Raw genomic sequence first — 24,727 nt, 5'->3', positions numbered from 1 at the left:
TCTTGCTGGCTTCAAGAATGGGACAGGATTTTAAAAAATAGGGTGATTATCAGCAGTAGGGAATTAACACAAGTTGAGAAGAGAACAGTAAAGCTTGTATGTCCTGTTTTGTTGTTGGAAACACATACAGCAAGAGAACACTGTTTACACACAGTAATGCATGGTTACAGCTGGTTTGTATCACAGGAGAGGCTGTGAACATTTGTTAAGACTACAGGCATAAAGCTTTAAAAAGACTGAGAGTCTCTCCTTTTAAGCCAGAATCTTTTTGTAACTACTGAAGTACTTACCTAGCAGCTTTGTTCCTTAGCTGAGCAAAGCTTTGTCTCCCCTGCTACTGGTAAAGGAAGAAAAAAAAAATCTTTAAAGACATTGGAACAGTGGACACTAAAGATTCAGCAGCTGCTTGATGTATGTAAGATTGAGACCCATTTTAGCTCTGCTCCCCTTAAATTCTGTTTTTGCTTACTAACAGCCACTGTTTAAAGAACAAACCCATGAAGGAAGACCTCCACATACAATAAGGTAGAGTATGTCTGTGTTTTTATAGCACTCTTTGCACTGAACAGTTTCAGTTCAGAAGTTAGAGGTGCAGGCTCTGTTTGCTTCTCAGGTTATCTTTTGAATACTCAGCATCTGTTTCAGCTATAATGAGTTGCTCCATTTGCATTTTTGTGGAAAGGAAAAGGTGTCCAGCAGAAGCCAATGCCTTATTGATAAAGTAACTTAAAGTCTTTAAGTGTCTCAGCTAATTAGGAAACACTTATTATCGTTTATTTCAGAGCTTCTTTTCTTTACCAGAATAGAGGAGATACACCAGAATACAAAATCAGCATCACATCTCTACACCTGGCTGGTATTAACAAGCAGTTAATAATGATGGGATTTGACTGGCATTGCTATGACAGATGTGTACAAGACATCTCTGCTTTTCAATGAGGAAAATGTGCTGTAAAATGCACGTGGATAAACACTGTCTCCACTTTGTTGCAGTAATCTAGAAGACCCTTGGCACTTTATCTAGCAGGCACTTGTTTCTCTAGTCAGAACCCTGACTCTTCAGTGACTGCCTTGGTTTAAGGCACACACACAGATGCAGAAAATGCAGATGATGCACAGCTGGTACAAACCACCATCTGGGACAGCACATGCACAGGACCATACAGAGTTCCCATAGCAAGGCTCTAAGACTATTCTCAACCTGGATACAAAAGTACAGTTGTGCAAGTGTGGAGGTCAGTTGGTACCACATCTCCACAAAACGCTCTTTCCAAAGGGAAAGGGACAATCCAATGAATGAGTAAAAGGTCAAGTACATTCCCACCACCTCAAGGTGGGTTTCTGCTGTCATATGCTACAGTTTTTTTCTATTCTAACTACTAGAAGTGGTCAGAAAACAAATCCTATTCCCTTTTTACCATTAAAAAAAAGGAATGCATGAAATGGGAAGAAATTTCAGTGGAATTCATGTGGTTGAATTCTTATATGAAATATCCATTTTATTTACTTGCAAGGCTTCTGTGTCATTACCTCCTTACCAGGTAACTGATATCTCCTTATCTTAAAATGTTGGTAACAAAAAATTCCAAACAGCTCTATAATCAAACTAAATGTACTTCGGTAATTATTGGCCAATATTTCCAAAGTACTTAAATAACTTGTAAAATCAAACTAGCATGGGATGACATTATAATCAAGAACTCTGTAGTATTAAACAGTCTTACAATCTTCAGAAGAAAAAAGTACTTTCAAAATTAACTATTTAAATTAAACTGAAAATGTACTATTTACTCTTCCACAATTTATCAGACACTAAAACATACAGACATGAAATTATTTTAAAGACCAGCTTCAGAATCACTATCAAGATTCAAATTTCCATTTATCAAGTTTGCTCATTCTCACCATATGCTTAGTCCCTCTATTTAGTGGGCCCATTTGTTTTGCCATCACCTGCTGAGCACTGCTGAGGAAAGTGTCGCACAACAGAGTGCCTCCGAGGTGCCGGCCCTGCCTCTGGCAGCAGCATCCAACAGGAGAGCACCAGTGTGCTGTTCATGGCAAGGCCGGGTCACAACAGGGAGCCCTGAGGGGCACCACGCCTTTGGCCAGCTCCCCTTTCGGGGTTCTGCACTTCAAACACGGAGTTGTTCACGTAGCAGTCGTTCTTCCAGCACCCTCTAGTGCCGACGGTGGCTTTGACTCGTCACTATAATGGGTTACTGTAAGTTCCACCGCCCCATAAGCCAAGCCTCCCCTGCCCGCAGAGCTGCTTTGCCGACTTGAACGCTATTGATGTGCCCCGCTGCAGGAGCTTCCCTCACCACACGCGTTCCTGCCGCATACGCCGCTCTCATCTCTGTCACGTTAGTTTTTGTTTCAGCAAATGAGGTGTTAATTTTTGTGTACCACAAACAAAATAGTGTCATTTCCCTTAAAATAAATATATCCCCCCCGAACTGAAGTAAACATATGAGTACATTGTGCGACGTTTACTTAGGCAAATTAGTTATCAATTATTTGAGTCAGTCCTAAACAAAGGCATTATTAAACAAGCAGCCTTTCTTATCCCCGATTTCCTCGCAGAAGACTTTAAGGCATGTATTTCAGAACCCTCTTTGCAGCTACAAGTCCATTGAGAAAAGCACTAAATGGAAGAGAAAAAGCCATTGGAGACCAACTGTGGAGTTTACAAACAGGACAGATTTTGAAATGCACCAGATCCTTTGCCCCACGCTGAAATGCTAGCTAAACAGCACCCCAGTGTGAAATCAGTGTAGGGGCCAGCAAGAGAGTGATTGATCACAGCTCCCAAGCTCCAGACAGGGATACAGAGCCGGATATTCTATTAAGGAGCAGGGCTGAGATCAAATAGGACACAGGAAAGTAAGAAACCTGCTGAAAACCAAGCCAAATATAAAATGTAATTAGCTTTTGATATCAGATAGCTGTCTTGTATTGTGCTACTGATTTAATGAACTGCACTGGTACTGTAGGTGCACCATGCCCTTCCTTAAGGACAGTCATTCTGCTTCCTTGAAGAAACAACAATGTTTTTTTTTTTCTCTCTTTATCTTTCTTACACTATATTTACATGGGATTTCACAAGCAATGGGACAGTTTAGAAACTTATAGACTAGGCAGAGTACATAAATCTAAACAGTAACACTTATTTAGTAAGAACTCACCTCTTAGCCTGGAAGGATGAAGGATTTCCATCTAAGTTGGTAACATATTTAAAGTTATTATATTTTTATTTACAACATTAAAAATAGACCTGTCAGAACTACAGCTGCATTCTCTCCAATTAGTTTACATGTAATTACTTACACAATCACACAGTGAATTCTAAATGCAAACAAATCTTTGGTCAATACTATTTGCTGTGATCTGTGAACTATTTGCTCAATTCATTGCAATACGTTTTTTAAAAAATTTGCAAAAATACACCTTGTAGTACTTACAATTACATTATGTTGATTAATTCCTCCTAAATAAGCATGAGCTGAAAACACTAGCATCCTTATTGAATCAAGTCACTACTCTGGGAAAGACAAAAGCAACTTTCTGCAGACAGAAACCTATGAATTTTGTATACTGGAAATGTAGATTTAAACAAACAAATTAGAAAAAGCATACAAGGCCACCACTTCAAACAAATAAAATCAAACAAAAGGTTATATCAGTTTTGCTCCTTACTCCACTGAGTACCACAAACCAGATACTTTCAATATCTCCCACCTGAACTTCCAAAAACTGGTATAGGTAAGTTTTGGTTCTTTATACACCTGTCCACCAAACCACATTTAAAATATAGGTTATGACAACAAACTAAAAGGTTGAGTGCATCTAAAAAAAAAAAAAATTAAAAGCACACTCTGGGTGTGTTTATTATTTATTAATAATTATATATTATATATTAATATTATTTACATCTATTATTATTTCCTAACAAATTTCAACTTTGAATATGAAAACCCTTTAAACTCTGCCATAGTGACCCAATCTAATTCCCAGAAATGTTCCATATTTAGAGCAGCACTACTAAAACTTTGGGTGGCATTACTTGAAACAATTACACAGAGCATCTACAGTTGAAAAAACCCTGAATATAATAACTAACAAGTGGCCTTTTGATACTGAAATCACACTAACTGTGGTGCATTACTGGATTTTCTGCTGAAACATGGGAAGGAAAATCGAATTAATTGTGCTGGTGGAAGCAAAGAAAGCCAGTGCTGAAAGCAGTGGCTGTGCTGTAGGGGAACAATGCTCTGCACTGGTGCTGGCAGTGTATGGTGTGTTTTATCACTCTGAGCTCCTGCCCTAGAATGTATGTTTGGGGCTACATTTAGTGTAGACCTGACAAAAGAGTCACACTCACATAATAATGTGGATTAAAGGGACTGGCTTTTCTTGGAGACCTTGCTTTTTTCCCCCTTTGATAGAAGGGCTTTACTCAGTGCCTGTGGCTCGGGACCTAGACACAATCGATGTACTGTCCCATACAGGAGGAGCACTAGCTTGCATCTGCCTTTGGATTCTAAAACATTCTCCAGAATGAGAGCACAACACAGCTGTGGCACCCAACTGCAATTTAGACAGCACTTGTAAATTCTTCTCTCAGCTCCGGAGAGAGTGCACTGTTTAATTGTCAAAGCATCCGAGACTGGCAGCCAGGTTTCTGGGTGCACTGGGCTCTCTCACACCCATCCCCAGCTCCCTATGACCGCAACACTCCATCCACAGTGTGTGCTGCTGTCCCTGCACAGCCCTGAGTTAACCTCCGAGCTAGGATTCAGTCAGCAGGGAAGAAAAGGACGGGATGATCACAACTACCCGCTCATAACACACCTGTCCCTGTTATTGCCTGTGAAGGGCGACTGTTTAAAAACCAATTACAAGCATACCAGAGATGCCTTAAATCGCGTAAACAGCCGCCAAAACGCCACAGCTGCAGAACTGCAATTGCTATTCCGGAGCAGCAGTGAAGGGCGCAGACACCATAAATCACGGCGTACTCCAGACATTCCCATTGCTTCTGACAGCGGTTTTCCTCCAGATACGAGAACGCGATGTGCTCAGCAACTCGGCAAACCCACAGCTCGTCCAAGTCGGCGAACAAGCGGGGTTTCAGCAAAGCTTACCTATCAGTTTCCTCTGTTCAGCCTTCCTGCCCACTTAAACAAGGGAGTTAACGCATTTTTCTCCTCAGACAGGCGCAATTCCAGAGCCAGCAGAGGACTCTGCCTTGCAGTGCCCTGCAGCCCGTCCCACGCGCTAAGGCCAGGAGGGACCGGGGTGCTCGGGGGGCTGGGGGTGACAGCGGCGCAGCCCCTCAGGGCCGGCACAGCCCCGCCTTTCATCCTGGGAATGGCCGCGGAGAGCAGCCGGGGGAGGTTTCGGACGCAAAACCTGGTGCTGGGCACGGGCAGAACGCCCCGCAGCTCCCCAGCGCTCTGAGGGATGCTCGCAGGGGCGCTAATGAAGGGCGGAGCGCCCAGTACAAACCACCTGGCGGCCGGCTGTGGCCAGGTGAGGGGCGGGCTCTGCTCCCAGGAAACCGACGGGAGGACAGCGGAGGTTCGGGTTGGACATTAAGAATTCAGAGAAAGTGGATACAAGGAGCTGCCCAGGGAGGCGGCAGCTCCCAGAGGTGTTCAGGGAGAGTCTGGACTCTGAGCGATGGATGAGCCGGCTTTGGGGCCGCTCCCCTCCTGCGCCGCTGCCGTGTCTCCGTGAGGGGGCGCGCGGGCAGCCCGCCCACAGCGCGCGGCGGCAGCGGGGCCAATCAGCGCCGGGCGTGGCGGGGAGGGGCGGCACGCGGGCGGCGGCAGCGGGGCCAATCAGCGCCGGGCGCGGCGGGGAGGGGCGGCACGCGGGCGGCGGCTCGGCCAATCAGCGCCGGGCGGGGCGGCACGCGGGCGGCGGCGGGGCCAATCAGCGCCGGGCGGGGCGGGGCGGCACGCGGGCGGCGGCGGGACAAGATGGTGGCGCCGGGCGCGCTCCGCGTGGTGCGGTGCGGGGGCAGCGGCCTGCGCGGCGCCAGGGCCGTGTTCTCCGCCGACTCCAAGCAAGTGGGACCGGGCTTGGGGCTGCCGCGCTCGGGGGGACTCCTGAGCTCCCAGCGGGGCTCTGCCCGCCGGTGTCCCCGCGGCCTGCAGATGCCGCGGGGCGCCCGGGCCGCTCGGGCCGGGGTAACAGCGTTTCCCCCGGCAGGTTCCTGCTGTGCGCCTCGGGGGACTTCGTGAAGGTGCTCAGCGTGAACACCGAGGAGACCCTGCGGCTCCTGTGCGGCCACGCCGACCTGGTGACCGGCATCCGGCTCAACCCGCACAACCACATGCAGGTTTGCGGGGGCGGGTCTGGCCGGGGGTGTCCCTGACCCCGATGTGGCACCGCGGGGCTGTCCCGGGGCTGGCTGCAGTTTGGGAAGGGGCTGGGTGTGACTGGGGCATCCTCGTGCTGATGTTTAGCTGAAACCTGACAAGAAGGGCAGAGCTATGTCAGTTTCCTAGAAACACAAACGTGAAATGTCATGTGGATTACACTAGTTGAATGGAATGGCAACAAAACTGAAATACAGCAAAATTTCCGGTTCTTTGATTGAAAGGGTAAAAGAACCATGTGAGAAGATCAGAAATACTGTGGTTGGTGTTCGCCCTTCTGTATCTGCTGGTAGTGATGCAGATGTGACTAAATCCCTTTAGTACTGTGGTGTTCGCCCTTCTGTATCTGCTGGTGCTGATGCAAATGTGACTAAATCCCTTTAACTTGTCCAGTGGCTCCCTCTGCCCCCAGCCTGCCTTCCCTGCTCCTAGTTTGCTTGGGCTTTTTTGGTGTCTCGATATAAACAAGACTTACTTACCAAGGGACTGATCTACACATTAGCTTTGCAAAATGAAATGTTCACATGGTGGTTATCTGTGCATTCACTCTTTGTGGCAATGTACATTTCAAACTACAGTGATAGTATTGTGTTTGCACTTTATTTGAAAGAAGCACAGAGCTGGTCTCTCCTGTATTTTTTATCTGGAATCATGGTTGTAATTTTATGTAGAATGTGGTTTGATATATTGCTATATATATCAACATATTTGATATATTGCTATTACTTATATAATTGTTTTTGGTTTTTTTATCTTCAGCTCTATTCTTCCTCTCTCGATGGCACCATTAAGCTGTGGGACTTCATGGATGGCATTCCCATTAAAGTATGTTGAGTTATTCCTGTTAAGAGCATGTCAAAAATGGGCACAGATCAGCCTGAGACGGGCTGTTCTACTATTAACACAACCTAAAACCCTTTTAATTATGGCAGGAATAGAATGTGTGGTGATAACGATAATGATGCAGATCCTTTCAGGGAAGAAGGTGGGAGATGTATTGACATCCTGACTTTGCTACCTGCTACAGTTTTGAGTCCAGGGTAGCTCTGGGAAGTGTGCTGCAGTTTGGGATACACCAATAGGAATTGATCCAGTGGCTTGATAATATGAGCTGCTTACTCTTGCTCACATTTTCTTCTAAATACCCACCTGCAGCACTTCCCCAGCACTCTGGGCATGCCTTCTGCTTTGTATTGGGGATAAGGAATCCTGAGGCTTTTTTATAAATCTGATGCCTCCATATTTTATTAGTACTGTTTTAACATTTGTATCAGTCTTTGATAGAATAAGGATGAATTTATCTTAGAATCAAGAATTTTAATTAATAGATGAACATTTCTTAAAAACATTATTTCCTTAGTTTAAAGACATATGCACAAATGTAGTAATTGCTGATTTCCTTCTCTTTTTTTTCTTCAGACTTTCACTGTAGGACACAAACTTCTGGCACTGTACACGCTTGCTAGTGCTGAGGACTCAGTGTTTGTTGTCATTCCAAAGAAGGGTGAACGAGGTACAGTACAAGCAGCATCTCCCATTTAATCTCAGTCATTCTGTGTCTGTGCTACTGTCCCAGCACCAAACTGCAAGAATGGGCTTTAATGTGGTAAATTGGGAAATATTTTTTAAATCCGGTGGCCAATGTCTAGTCCTTCACTTTGTACCTCTTCCATTCTCATTCTGTGACACCTGTCATTCCAATATTTGTCTAGAGGAGTGCTTGTCTTTGCTTTTGAGGCAGGTACTGAATAGATATGGTTTCATAGATGCAGCTCATCTTTGAGCAGTGCTCACCAAGGTTTAGGTTATACTACTGAAGTTGGGTATGAGTGCTGGAGATTATTCTCCCACCGTAGGCAGTATTACCATAAACAGACTTGGCCTATTCACAGCATGCCTGGGTATTTTTGTATGGGATTATGTCTGCAATAAATACAGCTTGGCCTTACTGTGTACTATAATATATTGCTACTTCAGAGCAAGAGCAAATACTATGCAGCTTCTGTTGGATTCTTCTGCTTACACTTGCACTGCTAGCCATTGTCTGGTCCTTGTTCTTCAGTACTACTGTTGGTTTCAGACAGATTTTTTTCTTTGATCAGATACGTTCCAGCTGGTCTCAGTTAAGCTGACAAAAGGAACAGGCCAAGATCTGGAAGGCAAGGAGCTCTCAGTGGTTCTGGATGGGGTGGGTGCATCAACGAAGCAAATTGCATTTGGAAGAGAAGTATGTTTACCTGTGGGTTTTTTTCTTCTTTGGGTGTTGGTTGGTTGGGTTTTTTTTTTCCTCTCAAATGCTGTGCTGCTTATGCCTTTATACAAAGCACAGCAGTACTAAAACAAAACTGAAAGTAAAGGAATCCATGTAAGAGCTATGCTTTCTTTAATATTACAAAAACAAAAAAGAAACTTTGACACTTACAATGGTAAAGTATTTACTCACCATCAGCTTATATGTTGCCTCCAGAGTAAAGTATTTTGTAGTGAAATGTGCTTTATTTCTTACGTGAAAACATAATCTGTATGTCCTAAATGGCTTTACTTTAACAGGGTGCATATGTGGTATCAGTGAAGGATGTGCATCTCCAAGTTTATTTTTTTGAAAAGAAACTGTTGAACAGGTAAGAATGAAAATGTCAGGTATTGATTCAGTCTGATATATCCTAAATGTTTTTTAACTCGTTATGTGTGTACACATGATATATTTGATTTTCTGCTGGAGGGGGTGTAGACACTGTATAATAAGCTTCCTGTAGAAATGATCAGTGAGCAGATCAATGCAGTGGTACCTTACCTTTGCAGCTGATGAGTGTATTTTTTTTTCAGTTAAATACTTAGGTTGATGCTGACCTGAAACAAGTGACATAGTTTGGGCAGGGCCCAGGCAGCAGGAGGGAAGCAGGAGAAAAGGAGAGGTAGAGAAAGACAGAAGCAACAACTCTTTCACCTTGATTGAAGGTGAAGAATTAAGGAAATCAAGAGGAAAATAAGTCTGTCACTATTTTTTGAGAGTGCATGTAACCATAAAAACTTGAATATGTTTAATTTTTATGCTCAGAATTATTTTTTATGTGCACTAGCTGATCCTTTTGAAGATTTGTTTTAGAAAAAACAACCTAACTCTTACAATTAAAGTTCCTTTCTTAACTTTTGAAGGTTTTCTTTAAGTACAGTGAAGACAAAAGGAGACAATCGCTTCAGTTGTGTTGTGTGCCATCCTAGGGAGGATTGCATAGCAACTGGCCATGCTGATGGAAAGATTCGCCTCTGGTATGTGCATTTTGGTTAACTGTGTATCCCATTGACTCCTCTGACTGTAGGAATGAAGTCACACCTGAGCAAAGCAGTCTGATTTGTCTTTAGCATTGCCATTTTCAGAAGCCAGAATGAGCAATGAACCTGCAGTGCTGACAGTGTATATGTCAAGTGGAAAAAATGCCTAAGTTATGCTCTGTTAAATCTAAACTTGGGTGTAAAAGGTAATGTAAGAACTGAAATAACTCTTTATGGGGAAATAGAGTCCTAAGGAGAGCACATCAGTGGAATACATGATTAAAAACATTACATGTTTAAGTTGCTTCCAGGGCTGAGTTGCTCAGTACATCTAAGATGTGAGGTTTGGACCAGGAGGGTTCTGAAAACCTGTGGTGTGGTTCCTTCCCTCCTTCTGCATCACTTGAGCATAGGATAAACTAGTCAAGAAGTTAGAGGGCAGGATGATATAATTGATTCAATTCAATATTTCATTTTGTTTACTCTGTTGTTGATGTGAGTAAAGAATTGATTTTTTTCCTCTCTACACAGGAGGAATTTCCATCACAGGAAAGCGTACACATATTCTGCACTGCACTGGCATCATGATATTGTTATGGATCTGGCTTATTCTGTGGAGGGTGAGTAAAAGAAAAATAATAACCAAAACAAAGCAATGAAAAAAACCCTACAAAAACCCCCCAAAAATCTCCATCAAACAAAACCTCAAATTTGAAGTATTGCAGCAGACAGGAAACAATTTGTAGAAGCTCCCAAGTTTGTCCACTTACTAAAAAGTCAATTTCTAGAATTTTAAGTGTATCCAGGAAGGATCTGAAATAAAAATTAAAAGAGTTAGTTTTTAATATACATTTTGATTGACATTTATCATGTTAGATATCTGCCTTTTGACTTAGAAGGAAAAATCTAACCCCTTCTCTCCCCTCTTCTCCCTCACCTGCCTTTGTTTGATTAATAGTATAGATGAGTTCTTGCCAGCTTTACTTGCACCCAAATAAAACAAGCCAGTCGTGTCTGAGCTCAAACTTGCTGTCAGAAATACTACACTTTTATCTGAACTGTGTGATCTGAACTATTCTTCTTGAAGGAGAACAATTCAGCCATATCCTAACACAAATATCCAGCTGATTCAGAAAGTGGTGGGATCTACTACTCCCAAAGCATTGTTAAATTTCACTGTAGACACAAGTTCCTGTTACTTAATTAAAGTTTCTCTAGCAATTTAACAGGATATAAAGAAAAGCATGTCTGTGTGTATTGCCCAGGTTTGATATGATTGTCTATTTACTTGTGACAATTTAAAAAGTTTTGAGAAACTCATGTCTGTCTGTCATTGTAAAGACACAGGCTGCTATTTTTTATTTCTTATTAAACAAAACCTTTTAACTGTATTTTGTTGCTGGAAAAGGAACCAGGTTGTTGAGTGGTGGAGTTGAATCTGTTCTAGTCCAGTGGCACAATGAATCTTCATGCCAGAAGGATTTCCTGCCTCGTTTGGGGTCTCCTATCGAGTACATCTCCATGTCCTCTGATGGCGTTCTCTGCTGCACCCTGCACACAGACAACAGTAAGCCAAAACACATCCTGGTATCACTTCAATGGAAATGCAAATCTGGATGAGCCTTATTTTGTTGATTTTGGATGAATTAACTAAGAACTGCATAAAATTTCATGAGTAACCTGAAAAAACAGATTATTTTGCTCTTTGATCAGTTCTGGAAATTTGCTTTGTGACTGCTGTAACTTGGCTTTCCACCTTGGTGTTATAAACTGGGAAAAGATAGATTTACAGTACACATGGTTACAGTTCTTTCCCATCATGAGATGTGTGCCTTTTGCAAGACTCGGTCTGCTTTCTCTTTCAGGAATTACAATAATCAACAGCAACTTACGGTTTTCCAGAAGTATTCAAGGGCTAATCAAAAGTAAGTGCAGTAAAATTTGTCTTCCACTTAGAGGGTGGAATGTATCACTTGATAGCTTTGGTCATTTGTCACTTGAATTTTGTTTCCAGGTAGAGATGTCAAGACTGGCCTAGTGGTTGATCCTAGAACCAAAGCTTTGGTCCTGAATGGAGAGCCAGGCCACTTGCAGTTCTATTCTCTCCAGAGTGACCAACAGTTGTTCAGTGTAAGTTGGATTGGCTTATACCAAAGCTTTAACTTACTCAGTCAAGTAACTTAATATGGCAAATGGGAAAAAACCATGCAGCTATCCCACAAGGCTGGATTCCAGGTTGAGATGTTCTTGGCTTTATCTCTGACTTGACTTGCTAAGCAAATCTAAATATTGATACTGAAAATAGTACTTTGAAACTGTGTGCTATCCTCTTAAATGTCAAAAATTTGTAGGTAAAACACTTTCAGATTATTTTTCATTCTTTCCTACACTTCTCATCATTGTGGAATGCATTGTTGTAATTCTGCTTTCCCCACGTGTTGGCATATTTCATGCCACGGCCCAGTCAGGTCTCACTGGAGCCCTCAGAACACCCTTTCTCTGTGGTTTCATGAGTGGTATCTCTTACAGCCCTACCTGAATTTTAAGCACACTGTGGCCTTGCTTTGCAGCTGGACATTGTGCAGCGCCAGTACATCCATCAGGCGGGTCTGAAGCAGTCGGACCTGGTGAAGGTCGCGTTCAGCGCTCGGGGCACCTGGCTGGCCACGGTGGAGGAGAGTGAAGAAGTGACTGACCCCGAGCTACAGCTGAAGCTGTGGTTCTACAGTGAAGAGACACAAAGGTAATGATAACAGCTGTCCTTCCAGCTGTCAGTCACACAAATCCCTGCACAGATGTTGCCTTGCAGAGTTTTTCCAGACCTGGGGATTTACCATGCATGCTACAACATCTGCGGCACAGCACAGAGTTGCACTGAATACACACAGGAAATAATTGCTCTGGATCTATTTTACTTACAGTAATCAGAGACTATTGTAGCCACAGGACTTAAATTCATATATTTTCTTGGTATTAAAAATCGTGGACCTGACAGAATGGTTCTGTAGCTCATACGGTTTTCCCACCTCTCTGTAATCCATCATAATTGATTCGTTCTTCTCCAGAAGGTACAGAAAATTAAAATTTTATTGTTGGTCTTTAGCTAACATATGCATCTGTTTAATAGCCTTTCCCTAGTTTTCCCACTAAAAAACTACATTTTGACTACAAATTGTTATTTTCTTAAAGAAACAAAGCAAAAGAAAGCTGCTACACAGACCAACCATGTTGACTGATTTTCTAAGTACTGGAAAGACTGCCCAGGGTTCAGGCTGAGTAGTTGAGAGATGTTTGCCTAGTGATAATTCTTGGTGCTTGGCTACTGTATGGAAGCCATTAGGGAAACCTGATCTGTTAATGCAATACCATTTAGCTGTCTTAATAAGAAATTCCTTTGATTGCTCTTCTCCCTGCCCATTCCAGAATCATCTTGAACTGAAGTCTTCTCCATATTCCATATTAAACAGAATGGCAAGCTTCTGCTTTCTTTTCCTATAGCTTTGCACTGAATACCAGAATAAACACACCCCATGACAACCACATCACAGACATGTGCTTTCGTGACATGGATGAGCTGGGAGATGACTCTCTCATACTGGTAACAACTGGCAGAGACTGTGTGTTTAAAGTCTGGGTGATGGTAGAAGACTCTGATCCAGAAGGTAAGTGTGGCTAAAATATAACTTACTCTTACATCACCTTGTAACATAGAACCATAAGAATAAGCTGAGTTGGAAAGGACCTACAATGACATTTGAAGTCATGCTGTAGAAATTAAGACCCTACTTTCATTTGCTTAGTCCCCTGCATTGATCTGCTTTGGCTGCTGCATGAAGTATTGTGTTCTCCTGAGCATCCTGTGATGGTGCTCTGCCATAGTCCCACAGTATTAGTTTGGTATTGAGGTTCCTGATAAAGCCAAACACCTTGGCAAGCTGCTGCAGAAAGGAATGGCAGCCCATGTTTGTTGGTTAAAGAACTGTTTGTGGTAATGATTTTTCCATGCTGAGAAAATGGATTTTTGTCAGTCCTCTGGCTTTTCCTTTGAGACTCCTGCTCAAAGGAGCAGGATATAGCAATGTACAGCAGGATACAGCTGCGTTTGAGCTGACTTAGTGTAAAATAGCACTTTTGCAATTCAACAAATCCACCACTTAGAGTTCGATTTTTGAACATCCTTCCTTTCCATTAGGTACTTGAATATCATAGAAGGGGTATTTAGGTATTTCTGAGATACTTTTAATAACTAAATTTAACCTCTTGAAAGACATACTATTGTTGACTTCTTTCAAACAGACCATCTGTGTATGTTTATTGATTGCTATATATGCCTCTGGATGTGAAACACAAAAGATTTCCAACATATTAATATTCTTCTACTTAAATGTTATTACAGTTTCAGGCACACTTAAGTGGCACTTTCCTGCCACTTGGGTGTATTGTCATTTCATGTTCCTAAGTAGTTGTGATAGTGGTCTTGCTGAACTGCTTGCAGTTTAGTAGTCTCTTTGTCTTTTCATGTTCAAAAGTACTTTTGAGCTTTGCCAGACTTTCTCTTTCCAAGCTCTTTGTCCCTCAACTGTGGCTGCTGATGAGAAGAAAGAAAAAACCTTGTGTTGTTTACTGTATTAGTAATGTTAGATACTGTATTAGTAGTTATCTCCCCAGTGGCATCTGAAAGAGTGTTTGGTTTTGGTTTTTTTCATAAATTATTCTGAGGCTAAATTATATTTTAACTTAATGAGCAGATACTTTGATCTTGAGTATAGTGTCAGTTGGGGATGAAACTTAATATTTTTTTTCTTTTCACAAAATAGTTGTGTATCTGCTGACTGGCTTCATCAGGGTATTAGTATTTTAAGTGACTACAGGGTTTTGTTTCGTGGCATATGTGAAAGTACCAATTAATGGTGTCTGCTGTGGTGTATTTGTCCAGTGGAGCAGAGTAGGAATGGTCAGGTAGAAAAGCTTTACACGCTGCAGTTTCTCTGCAGCAAACATTATTTTAGCAAAGAGCTCCTCAGTGGAGTTCACTCTGGTGTGTGTTAATTGCTGCAGGTCTCTTGCTGGGCCCCTAGATGGTGCCATGCAGTTGGAAGTACTCAATCGTTTCTGGCCTTTTGGTTTTCGTTGGTTTTGTTTGTTTTTTTGGGTTTTTTTACAGGCAGGTCTTTTAATCACCTTGTAGCCATTATATAAAGGATAACTTAGCATAGGGTGATTTTCCTTTTTGTCCTCATCCTACTCAAATGTTTCAAAAGCATGTAGAAATTGTTTTATACTGGGAAATCTATGTTCATGTGATAAGTACATCACCTCGCTCCAGTTTATTTTCCGGATAACTATCAACAGTGGGAAAGGTGTCCAAACAGAATGCAGTGGCAGGTGAACCAACAGAAAGAAGCATGCTGGTAGGGTCATTTGGTGATACTCAAATCTTCTGCAAATTAATGACCTTTGTTGGACTCAAATGCAACCTGTGTTCAGATTTTGAATAATGATCCTGTGCTATTGCTAGAGTTACGACAGAACAATTTTTCCAGAACAATAAGTGTTGACTCTGAGAATCATTTTACCTGACCTCTGCCTCTGTGAGAGCACAGTTAATGGAGTTTTTCATGGTACATGAATATTGTACCATGCCAGTCTCAAGGTTCACTATTCAAATGCAAAACTGAGGAGAAATGAAAACCCTACCAGCTGTTTCTCATATTAGAACAGGGCAGATTCTCTGTACTCTTCAAAAATTATTAAAGAAAACTGCCTTGCTTTTGAGCCTACTTTGCAATAATAATTGAATTCTCCTTTCTTCATGTATGGACTTGAATTAACTGTCTTGTTCATTCAATGCAGCACACCATAATGTGAGTTGGAGCTGTGACTTTATAGGCAGCTACCACAACTACCAAGCTACAAACTGCTGCTTCTCAGAAGATGGCTCTTTGCTTGCTGTTAGTTTTGAAGAAACTGTCACTGTATGGGATTCACTTACTTGGGATCTTAAGTGTACATTTTGCCATCCACCTGGAAATATAAGGTACATTTTTCATCTGCTCTTCTAGGTCTCATTTGAACTCTCAGAAAAGAAAGAATCAATTCATAGCAGTCCAAGACCTTGTATATGTTCATAAACATAGACACATAAACATTGAATTTATCAGTCTTAAATGTGTATATAGAAAAGACTAAAATGGCTTTTAGGTGTTGGTTAAAAATAAGATCAAGTGTTGCAGTTCCTTCTTGCTTACTTACGTCTCTTATACCTCCCCTCCTTAAATCTATATCATGGAGCACAAAAATAGTGTGTTGATAGCCCTTCTCTTTTTCCCCATTAATCCAGGGGTGAATCAAAGTCCTGGAAAAGTATAAATACATACAAGTTCTTTATTTGTGTATGCATGCATGCGAATAGAAAGTATATCACTAAACCATCAATAAAGGCATGATGACCTTATCTTGATTCTCTATAACCTCTGTTCAAAAAGCCATGTTTTCCTGGCAGACTATCCCAGCAATGCTCCATTGTATCCTGTCATGATAAATGACATCAACATCGTGTGGTCACAATATTTTAAACACTTGACACAAAGAATCATGGCAGGATACAGAGATTTCTTCCTTCCATGTGCTCTGTGTGTGTTTGTAAGATTTTCTTTTGCGCGATGAAGTCTGTTTCATGTTGGTCCTCTAAGATTAGAAACTGAGAAATGTTATTCTGAAACTGGTGTGCAAGAAAATTGTGGGAGGCACATGAGCCACCAGCTTGGTGCAGTGGCAAGCTTTTCCCAGGCCAGCTGCCTCCTCTTACAACCTTTACTATTTTTTATATTAAAAGGAAATAAATTATTCTCTGAATATAATGAACTACTGTATTCCCTGCATAACTTCAAAGGGCTATGCTTTAATATACAAATTCTGTCCCTTATTAGCTTTTTTGAAAATCTTTTACCATTAGAAGTCATAAGGCTGTTCTGTTATTCTCAAACAAGAGACTGAGAAATTAAATCACATGCTTTCTTCAACTGGAGCAGCTTATAATAACCCTTTTTTAACTATTTCTCTCATTCTAGTTCCCAAACAATAGTAGGGCTTCTTTAATTATTAAATTATTTTCTAATCCCAATGTCAATACTTACATTATGTATGGGTTTGTAATTTATTTAAGAGTTTTAAATCCCACCTTTGTATGTGCTGTGGAAATTTGTAATCCTTACATAGTTATGCACACTTCAAATTATCAGACTTACTCATAGTTGTGTGTGGGTTTCACGCCACTAGAGGTGAATACAAAAAGCAAACTTTGGATTTAAATACCAACACTAAATCATAACTGAATGGTTGTTGTGAGTTTTGAGTAATCGCTACATAGGAAAACAAAGAGGAACTCTGAAGGTGACTAATTTGTTTTGACTTTTTACTTCTGTAGGAACATCTGCTTTGGGAGACTAACATGTTCCAAGTACCTTATTGGTGCCACTGATTATGGCTTTCTGTGTTGCTGGAACCTGCTCACTTGTGCATGTAAGATCAGCTTGTATGTGTGCTAGAGTAATTTATTACTTGAAATTACTGTGAAACCTTGAAATAATTCTAGTTCAATTCTAGATGTAACACATTACAAAATGTCCTGTGGAATTTGGATTATTTTCATCCTTTGGATAGTATCCTGTCCGTGTGTATGTGCTTTGTGTGTGCAGAATAAATCTTGGGTTTAGTGAGCGATAACCCAGTAATAGGTAGTGTATCTTACACTTGTATAGGAGCTGATAGCATTTGTGTGTTTTTATTCACCAGGGAATGAGTGGAGCTGCCTTATCCAGCAGCTGAGGCTGTGTGTGTTGTATGTTTGACCTTTCATTTGGCTCCTTTTCACCTCTGGCTCTTGCTGTGTTTGCTTTTCAGTGGAGTGGAGTGCCCACCTCAACATCGTAATTCTGCAACCTGATCCCCTTTCTGAGCATATTGCTGCAGTCTCATGGCTCTCCAAAGAGTCCAGCTGTAAGTACAAAGCCTTCTTTCACAAGTCATAATCGGCAGAATTTAAAACTGGGGAAGCACAATTTCTGGAAGAGAAATTTTCTTAGAATTCAGACCATGAAAGTTGGAGAGGGACTTCAGTGTGTGCTTGCACCTGTGGAAACTGAGCCATATCTGACAGCAGCATTCAAATAAAGTGTATAACCATTTCTTCCAGCAGATAGTTTCAGGTACAGGATAAATCTCAGGATTAACCACACTTTCTGGGTGAGGGTCTCAAATCTTCTTGACCCTCTCTTATAAATACAGATTTGTGCAGCTACATTTTAGAGCTCTGACATTAAATTAAGATAACTCTTCCTATAGAAATGTTAATTTCTAGGTGTGTTCTCTGGACTGGAGTACTGTGAAAGGTACATTCTATTACTGAGTAAAGTTATTCAGTTATATTCATGTGAACTGGTGCTTGGAGGCAATCCTGTCCATTCTTCCTGGCTGTGACACACAGGGCTTTGACAGCTGGCCAGAAGCATAAGAATTTCTTGATTTAAAAATAAGATATTTTTGGTTTTGCAGTGTTTGTGTTTAAACCAAGTGAGCCACGGCCAATCTACATCCAGAGAAATCTTTGTAAAGAAAAGATCCTGCTTGCTGCTTTCGTTCCAAGAGATGAACCTGAAATGATAAGCTCAGAAAAATACCTTTGGCTAAGAAATTCCCAACTGTTTTTTCTTACAGATACACAAGTAAGGAATAGTAATTGATAGGTGGTTCCTGGGGAAGAACTGGGTTTTTAAAATGGATTAATAGGAATTCCGAGTTCTGCTCATGAGCATAGGAGTTCCTTTTTTGATTTCAAATCATTATAAGCTATGCTTCGTTGAAAGCTTTCAACTGCCAAAACAGCCTAAGATCAAAATTATTTACTGGTTTTCTACTGTGAATAGTTTATACTGCTTCATTGATAAAATAGACTAGATAACATGGGAACATGGCCTATTCTCTTTAACTTAAACAAGCACCTAGAAGCTGTATGGATTATTGCTGAAATTTTCCAGGTGATAGTCGGTTTCCCTGTAATTTCTGGATGGGAGTGTGGGGTTTTTGTTTGTTTTCCAAAAAAGCCTATGGAACCTCTAGGTCCATTCTTGCTTCTCTTCAGTTTCTTTACAAAATAAAGAGGAAGAGATGCTTTTGTCTCTTCCACCTGACTGATAAAACTTTTGGGCCAGTTGGAAGCTTCTGTAGGCAAGCTATGTAAATATAGAAAGCAGTTTGACATATGATAACTGTGCTACATCCTTCTGTATTTTAGGAGCTAATGACACTTAGCACAAAGTCTCTGGAAGAAAGGCTCACGCCATCAAGCAAACAGGTACCTCTCATAGAAGTTCCATAGTGAGATGGACAGAAGAGTCCAAGATTCTGATGGTTGTTTTGTCATATTGAAATTCCCTTTTGTCATGACAATGCACACCAGATCCTTACCTGGAGTCACTTAGCTGAAGGGGCAGTAAGCTGCATTTGCTTATTTTTTGACAAGAAGTGCTGTTCGTAAAAATTTTTTGAAGTATCAGTGAGCTGCTCTCCATTTCCCCTGGGGGGTGGGGGTGGGGGGGAAGAATACTTTTCTTAAAGATTTAACTTACACAAATGAAGCAAAATGTTGAGTAAGTTCTTTCCTTATCTTTGAATATAAATGATCTTTTGGCTCTATGGAATCAGAAAATCCCATCCTTTGGTTTTCTGGCACATGCACCACCTTCCATATTTGGAAGTTAATAGATCAGCAAACTTAAATCTAGTGTTCTTGGGTCTAGATTCTGGAGAGTTTTGCAACCCTCTGTGCAGGATTCTCTCCAGACACCTGACAGAGAATGAGTACAAAGACCACATGGGTCAGTTGAGTTAAATTTGAGTGTAGGCTTTTCTTACTTGGGTTTATTCTGAACTTTGGTAACTTAAAAGAAGATAGAACTTAGATTTGTGACACTAAAATTCTACTTACATTTTTCCAAGCTGGCAGTAGAAGAAAGTCTTCCTGTAACACCATTTAGTGTACTGTTGGGAAAGCACAGACGTCAGCAAGCACAGGAGGATATAGACCTTGGAAAACCAGTTGTTCATAATAAGCAGGAGCAAGCTTCACCTGCTGTCAAAGAGGTAGGAGTAATTACTGTAAATGTGCAAGCAAAATCACAACACACAAAGCCTTTCATAAAGTTTCTGTTTTATCTTTGCAGCTTTTGCACACTCCAGCACACGTTTTGCCATCTGCTTCCTTCCTCTGCACTATATTTATTAACTCGTTGCTCATCTCCAAGGAGAACAAAAGGTAAGAAAAGTTCAAGAACTCTCCTTAGTTGTCAAAGTTACTTTAAATTATGTGAGTCTTTGTTTGAAGTGTAAAAGCAGTTTTCAAACTCCCTTTATCTATTCAGTAATTTACTAGAATACTTCAGTGTGGTAATGGTCTGCCTGTTTAGTGTACTGGCTCTATTGTTGCTGTTACTTTTGCTGGGTTTTGCGTAGTGTGCTTATACACAAAACGCTGCCTTTTACACACAAATATTCTCTATGAATTTAACTTTATTCCACCGCTTTAACGGCTTTTTAGTGCTATTTTTGGTTAAATATTAGATTCTCAACTTTATTTGAAATTACTATGATTTGCTGCATAATTTCTAGATACACCAATAAGTTAGAATCTTGATCTTAAGAATTTGTTTAGAACTCAAATGTCATTTCTAATTAAACTACAAAATACAAGCATATATTGTAAGCAGAATTAAGTTTGGCTTACAGTGCCTTAATGCCAATTTAATAGAGTAGTTTGGTAGGTACTTAAAATTGCAGCTTGCTTCTGTGGGATCAAAGAAAAGCTGGCACAGGGATTATGACAGTGGTCTTGTATTAGCATTAATATCTTGTCACTAGCACTGAAGGCAGTTCAATGATTGCATTTCTGTGCCATCTATTCTTTAAAGTGCTTCATGAAGCTCTGCCAGGCCAGGGATGAAAACCTGTCCTTGCAATCAGGTGTTGTTGTGGATTTGCCAGACGGGTTCGCAGGGCCAGAGCTCACCAGGGAGCAAGCACAGCTCCTGAGTGTGCCCTGGCTTCTGCCATTGTGCCGGCCACTGCTGCAAGATCTCTGAGTGCATGGCGCAACAAAACAGCCACAGAACAGTGGCAGAAATCTAATACATGGGAACTTGCATCTAGTTTCAGTCCTGAAGAATGTGAGAGTTCAGTGACCTGCGTAAATATTTGCGCTTGCAGAGCTTGTACTTTGACAGTGGTGACTACTGTGGCTGTGCATTTAAAGGTACATGTAAGCATTGGGCCCTTAAAGATTGACCACCATTTATCACTGTATAGTGTATATATTATACAGTGGATATATTATTAACATTAAATGCTTATATTTTCCTTGGCAATATGATAGTAATGTGTGCTTCTCCATTTACATTTTGTGAGTAATGAATAGTTTGTGTTAGAACAGATGATTTTTAGAGGACCAGTACTGTTTTGCCATGCAGTTCACTCTTAATAGATCTGCAGTATTTATACAACAGATACTTTCATTAATACTATTAATTAATGCATTTTAAATTATAACAGTTCCATATAATTTATTGTAATTGTGCTTTATACATCAGCACAGGCTTAAAACTCTTGAACTCAGAAGAGAACAGCCACTTGAAACATCTCTCTATGTTTAAAGAAAAAAAACCAAACAACCAATAATTTTTTTTATTCCTAGTAATGCTCTAGGTATTGCAGCAGTTTTTAAGACCAAGTGACCCTTTTCAGATTTGAAATAGAAGAATGGCCTTCTTGAATAATGTCTCATCTATCAGTATAGCCAACATTCCTGATCCTGTAGGACTGCAATTTTATAACATTTGTTTTAATGCTGATCTGCCTGCTCTGCAGTTACCTACGATATTTCAAGAAAGAAAACTCTTTTAAGTTCACTTAGAGGAGAGCTATATGAGAAATGGATTGAAATTGAGATAGCAAGACAAGTATAGTAGGTAGACTGAAATGAAAAAAAAAAAAAATCTTTATTTAATTGTTCGCATGACACTTCTCCCCTATAGTACTGTAGTATGTGAGAGTACCTGTTAATTCAGTTGTTTCCAACCATCTTCCAGTGCTGAAGAAGTTGCTGATGAAGTAGAAATGGAAAGTGAAAAAGCAGAGGATGAATCAGATGAGGAAGATGTCACAGCAATGGAACAAGAAGATACAAGCCATGTGGAATTATTAGGAGAGATTACATGTAAACTGTCTAAATCCCAGGAAAAAGAGCTACGAAAAATAAGAAAAATGGACTACAGTTGGATATCAGCCTTCTAAACAGACATCTTACTTTTTTTATACTGCAAGTTGAAGCTTTGTGGATTAAATATTCTTAAAAAAAAAAAAAATCAGGTCCTCTGGCCAAAAATTTTAGCAGCTTCTCTTTTCAAAGGAATGCAGAACAAGGGGGAATGATTAAAGGTTTGAAAAGCTGATTCTGCTCTAAGTTTATTACTGATTCTCTATGACCTTAGAAAATGCTTAATCTGGTTTGGGGGCTTCCCCTCCCCCCCTGCAAGTGTATTTAAAAGGCTAATAGCAAAATTGAGTTCATTGTCTGACTTGTGATCAGTTAACAAAGTGACAGCTCAGCTGCTGAAAATCGTCCCCACTGAGGCTGGGTTACTGCTGCCAAAGCAGCAGCAGCAGCAAATGCCTTCAGTTAGTGACAGAGCTTAGCTCAAGATATGGCAGGGGAGATCAGGGTGGTTCTTGCTGCTGTGTACAGGTAACTAACAAGTCTCCTCCCCAGAAGGTCCTCTACAGCTGTTGAGACAGATGAGAAGTGATTTAACAGGCCTTGTTAGAGAATATAGATATAAATCTTTTGTAGAGTTCACACAGTATGGAGATTCTTAGGTGGAGGGCACTCAGTGTATCAGACCACTATGAAATCTTTCCAAATATCAAGACAACTGCATCGTGTAGGAGATTAATCAGTTTATGCAGCAGCCAGGTTAACAGGCCTTTAATGCACCAGCTGCAATTCCAATATATCACTTAACTATGCACAGCACAGTGGAGAATTGAAGTGGTGAATTTGAGGGCCTTAGAGTGAATACAATCTCTGTGGTGCTGCAGTATGAAGGCAAGCAGATGCAAATGGCACAAGTCACTAAAAGCTCTGAAGAAACAACATTTTGTTAAAACTATTCAGATCAAAAATGCTGGAACAAGAACAATCCAACACTCAGTGAAACCTGAGTTCTCCCTACTCTGCCTTTCCAACAAAGAGGAGGACCCTTTGCTTCCTCTCCTGTGTTAACACCATATAGTGGAAGGCAGTTAGTGGCAACACATAACTTTTTGAGAGGAAGTGTATCCTACAACAGACAAAATCTGCCACTTTCACCCATGTATAGAAATACTGAAATTCATCCATAGGCATCAAGGAAAGCAGCTCAGAATTATTTTTCTGGTAGGTTTACCTCTCCCATTTTAAGATAAAGGCACTGTTTGCTCCCTTGGTGTGCTGGCAGGTCCATCATCAGCTGCTGTGGGGTTAAAGAGGTCCAGGCTGCAGCCAGGGAGGAATGGATGTTGTAGCAGCACCCAGAATGTGGCACAACAGTGACCTGTACATTTAGGAGGGAGGTACTTTGGGTGTTGGGCCTGCCATTGTGAGTCTATGGGGAAACTCTTAAACCCTGAGAGGTGGAAATGCTGTCATAGAGACAGGGACACCGAAAAGGGCTGTTAAAAACAATTCTACCAATAGGTTTGAGTGCTGCCCTCAGGAAAAAAAAAAAGCCAAAAACTGCTTTAAAACCTGTTGCTACAGAAAATTACCTTTTAATTCTGTAAGTTCACTATTATTGATGTCAAAGCATGGATGTGGGGATATGAAGATACTTTAGAAGACAACATTAGTTTCTGTAAAAAGCTTTGGGATGTCTGCCACACAACTTGAATTGAGTGATGATGATAGTCCCTTGCACACTCTATGTTTCCTCTTAATCAGACATGAATGTGAAAAATAGTTCAGTGATCCAGTTTCAGCCTAAACTAGCTAGGGCTAACTTAGTCGCATGGCAGCAAGGGGCTCCTGCATCTTCTCATACAATAAAGTCATGTGAAGTCAGCTCTTCAGACTACCATTACTTACAACTGTGAGGCAGGTTTTCTTCTATCGTAGATCACTTACTAGGACTAGTATTACTGAGAATTTTAAGGAAAGTTTTTAATCATTAGGCATTTTTCTTTCCTGTTTAGGCCTTAGTATGCAGAAAAATAACATTTTAAAACCTGTACAAGTTTTCCAAAGTTAGTTTGCCTGTAAGTTCATGCCTCTTACTTCTATCACACTTACAGGGAGAGAAGGAAAACATGGCCTATCATAATTCTGGCCAGTTTTCTGCTTTTGTATTTTTCTCCCTTTGTATAACAGCTTTTTAGATAACCTCATGGTATATGCAGCTGAAGCAAAAAAAAATCACAGCTCCCCAAATGTTAGCAATTTTCATTTCTGTCCCTCTTGCCTGCAGAGCTGAAACTGATACCGCCTTTTCAGAACCTTGGACCCAGTGGATTTTTCCCTAAATGCAAAGTTTCTACAGAACAAATAGAGAAAATTATTTAAGACTGTAACTGACAAATACTAGGTTTTGAAAACTCGGAAACATTAGAAAGTACAGGAAAATAAAAAGTACATATAGTCTCCCTCCAAAATATGCATCATACTAGGAAAGACACACTGAAAGGTTTTTGTATTTTTCCTTAAATAGCATCAGACTTCAGCTCTGTGAAAAAACAAGTATGAGTTAATCAGGAATCTATACACATGTTGTTGCAAAAGTGCTGCATTAAAGCCTGGTGGTGGTACTGTGTCAGCAACATTTAAGTGTGGCTTTAAAGGAGGAAACCTTAATATCTGTTCATGTGGGGTTTTTTGAATTCACATGTTCCTGTGAAAGTCAAGTGCTTTCCTGGAAGCCAAGCTGGTATGAGCAAGAGACAGCTCACGTGCAAGTCAGCACGTGAAGGTGCAGTTCAGTTTTGTG

The 24,727-nt window shown here is 40.8% G+C and overlaps 1 protein-coding gene across 2 annotated transcripts; it reads left to right on the top strand.

Annotated features, from left to right (window-relative positions):
- The first annotated feature begins 5,060 nt into the window (after positions 1-5,060).
- WDR75 (WD repeat domain 75) lies at positions 5,061-22,162 on the top strand. Of its 2 annotated transcripts, none has more exons than XM_085585316.1 (21): positions 5,061-5,535; positions 6,220-6,349; positions 7,149-7,214; positions 7,809-7,902; positions 8,492-8,616; positions 8,940-9,010; positions 9,546-9,659; positions 10,194-10,282; positions 11,071-11,229; positions 11,528-11,587; positions 11,677-11,792; positions 12,233-12,405; positions 13,161-13,324; positions 15,516-15,699; positions 17,089-17,183; positions 17,565-17,660; positions 18,216-18,385; positions 18,955-19,014; positions 19,659-19,802; positions 19,883-19,974; positions 21,800-22,162. In XM_085585316.1, exons 2-21 carry the CDS (start codon positions 6,344-6,346, stop codon positions 22,002-22,004), a joined length of 2,283 nt encoding a protein of 760 aa, XP_085441442.1. In that variant the 5' UTR covers positions 5,061-5,535; positions 6,220-6,343; the 3' UTR covers positions 22,005-22,162. The 2 variants fall into 2 exon arrangements, with proteins under 2 accessions (XP_085441442.1, XP_021387083.3); XM_021531408.4 differs by lacking the exon at positions 5,061-5,535 and adding an exon at positions 5,970-6,073.
- The last annotated feature ends 2,565 nt before the right edge of the window (positions 22,163-24,727 follow it).

This window comes from Lonchura striata, chromosome 7 (assembly GCF_050655825.1).
Source record: "Lonchura striata isolate lonStrDom1 chromosome 7, ASM5065582v1, whole genome shotgun sequence".
In the NCBI taxonomy this organism is placed as follows: domain Eukaryota; kingdom Metazoa; phylum Chordata; class Aves; order Passeriformes; family Estrildidae; genus Lonchura; species Lonchura striata.
The sequence above is the reverse complement of the archived record's forward strand: the minus strand, read 5'-3'. Positions and strand labels throughout refer to the sequence as shown.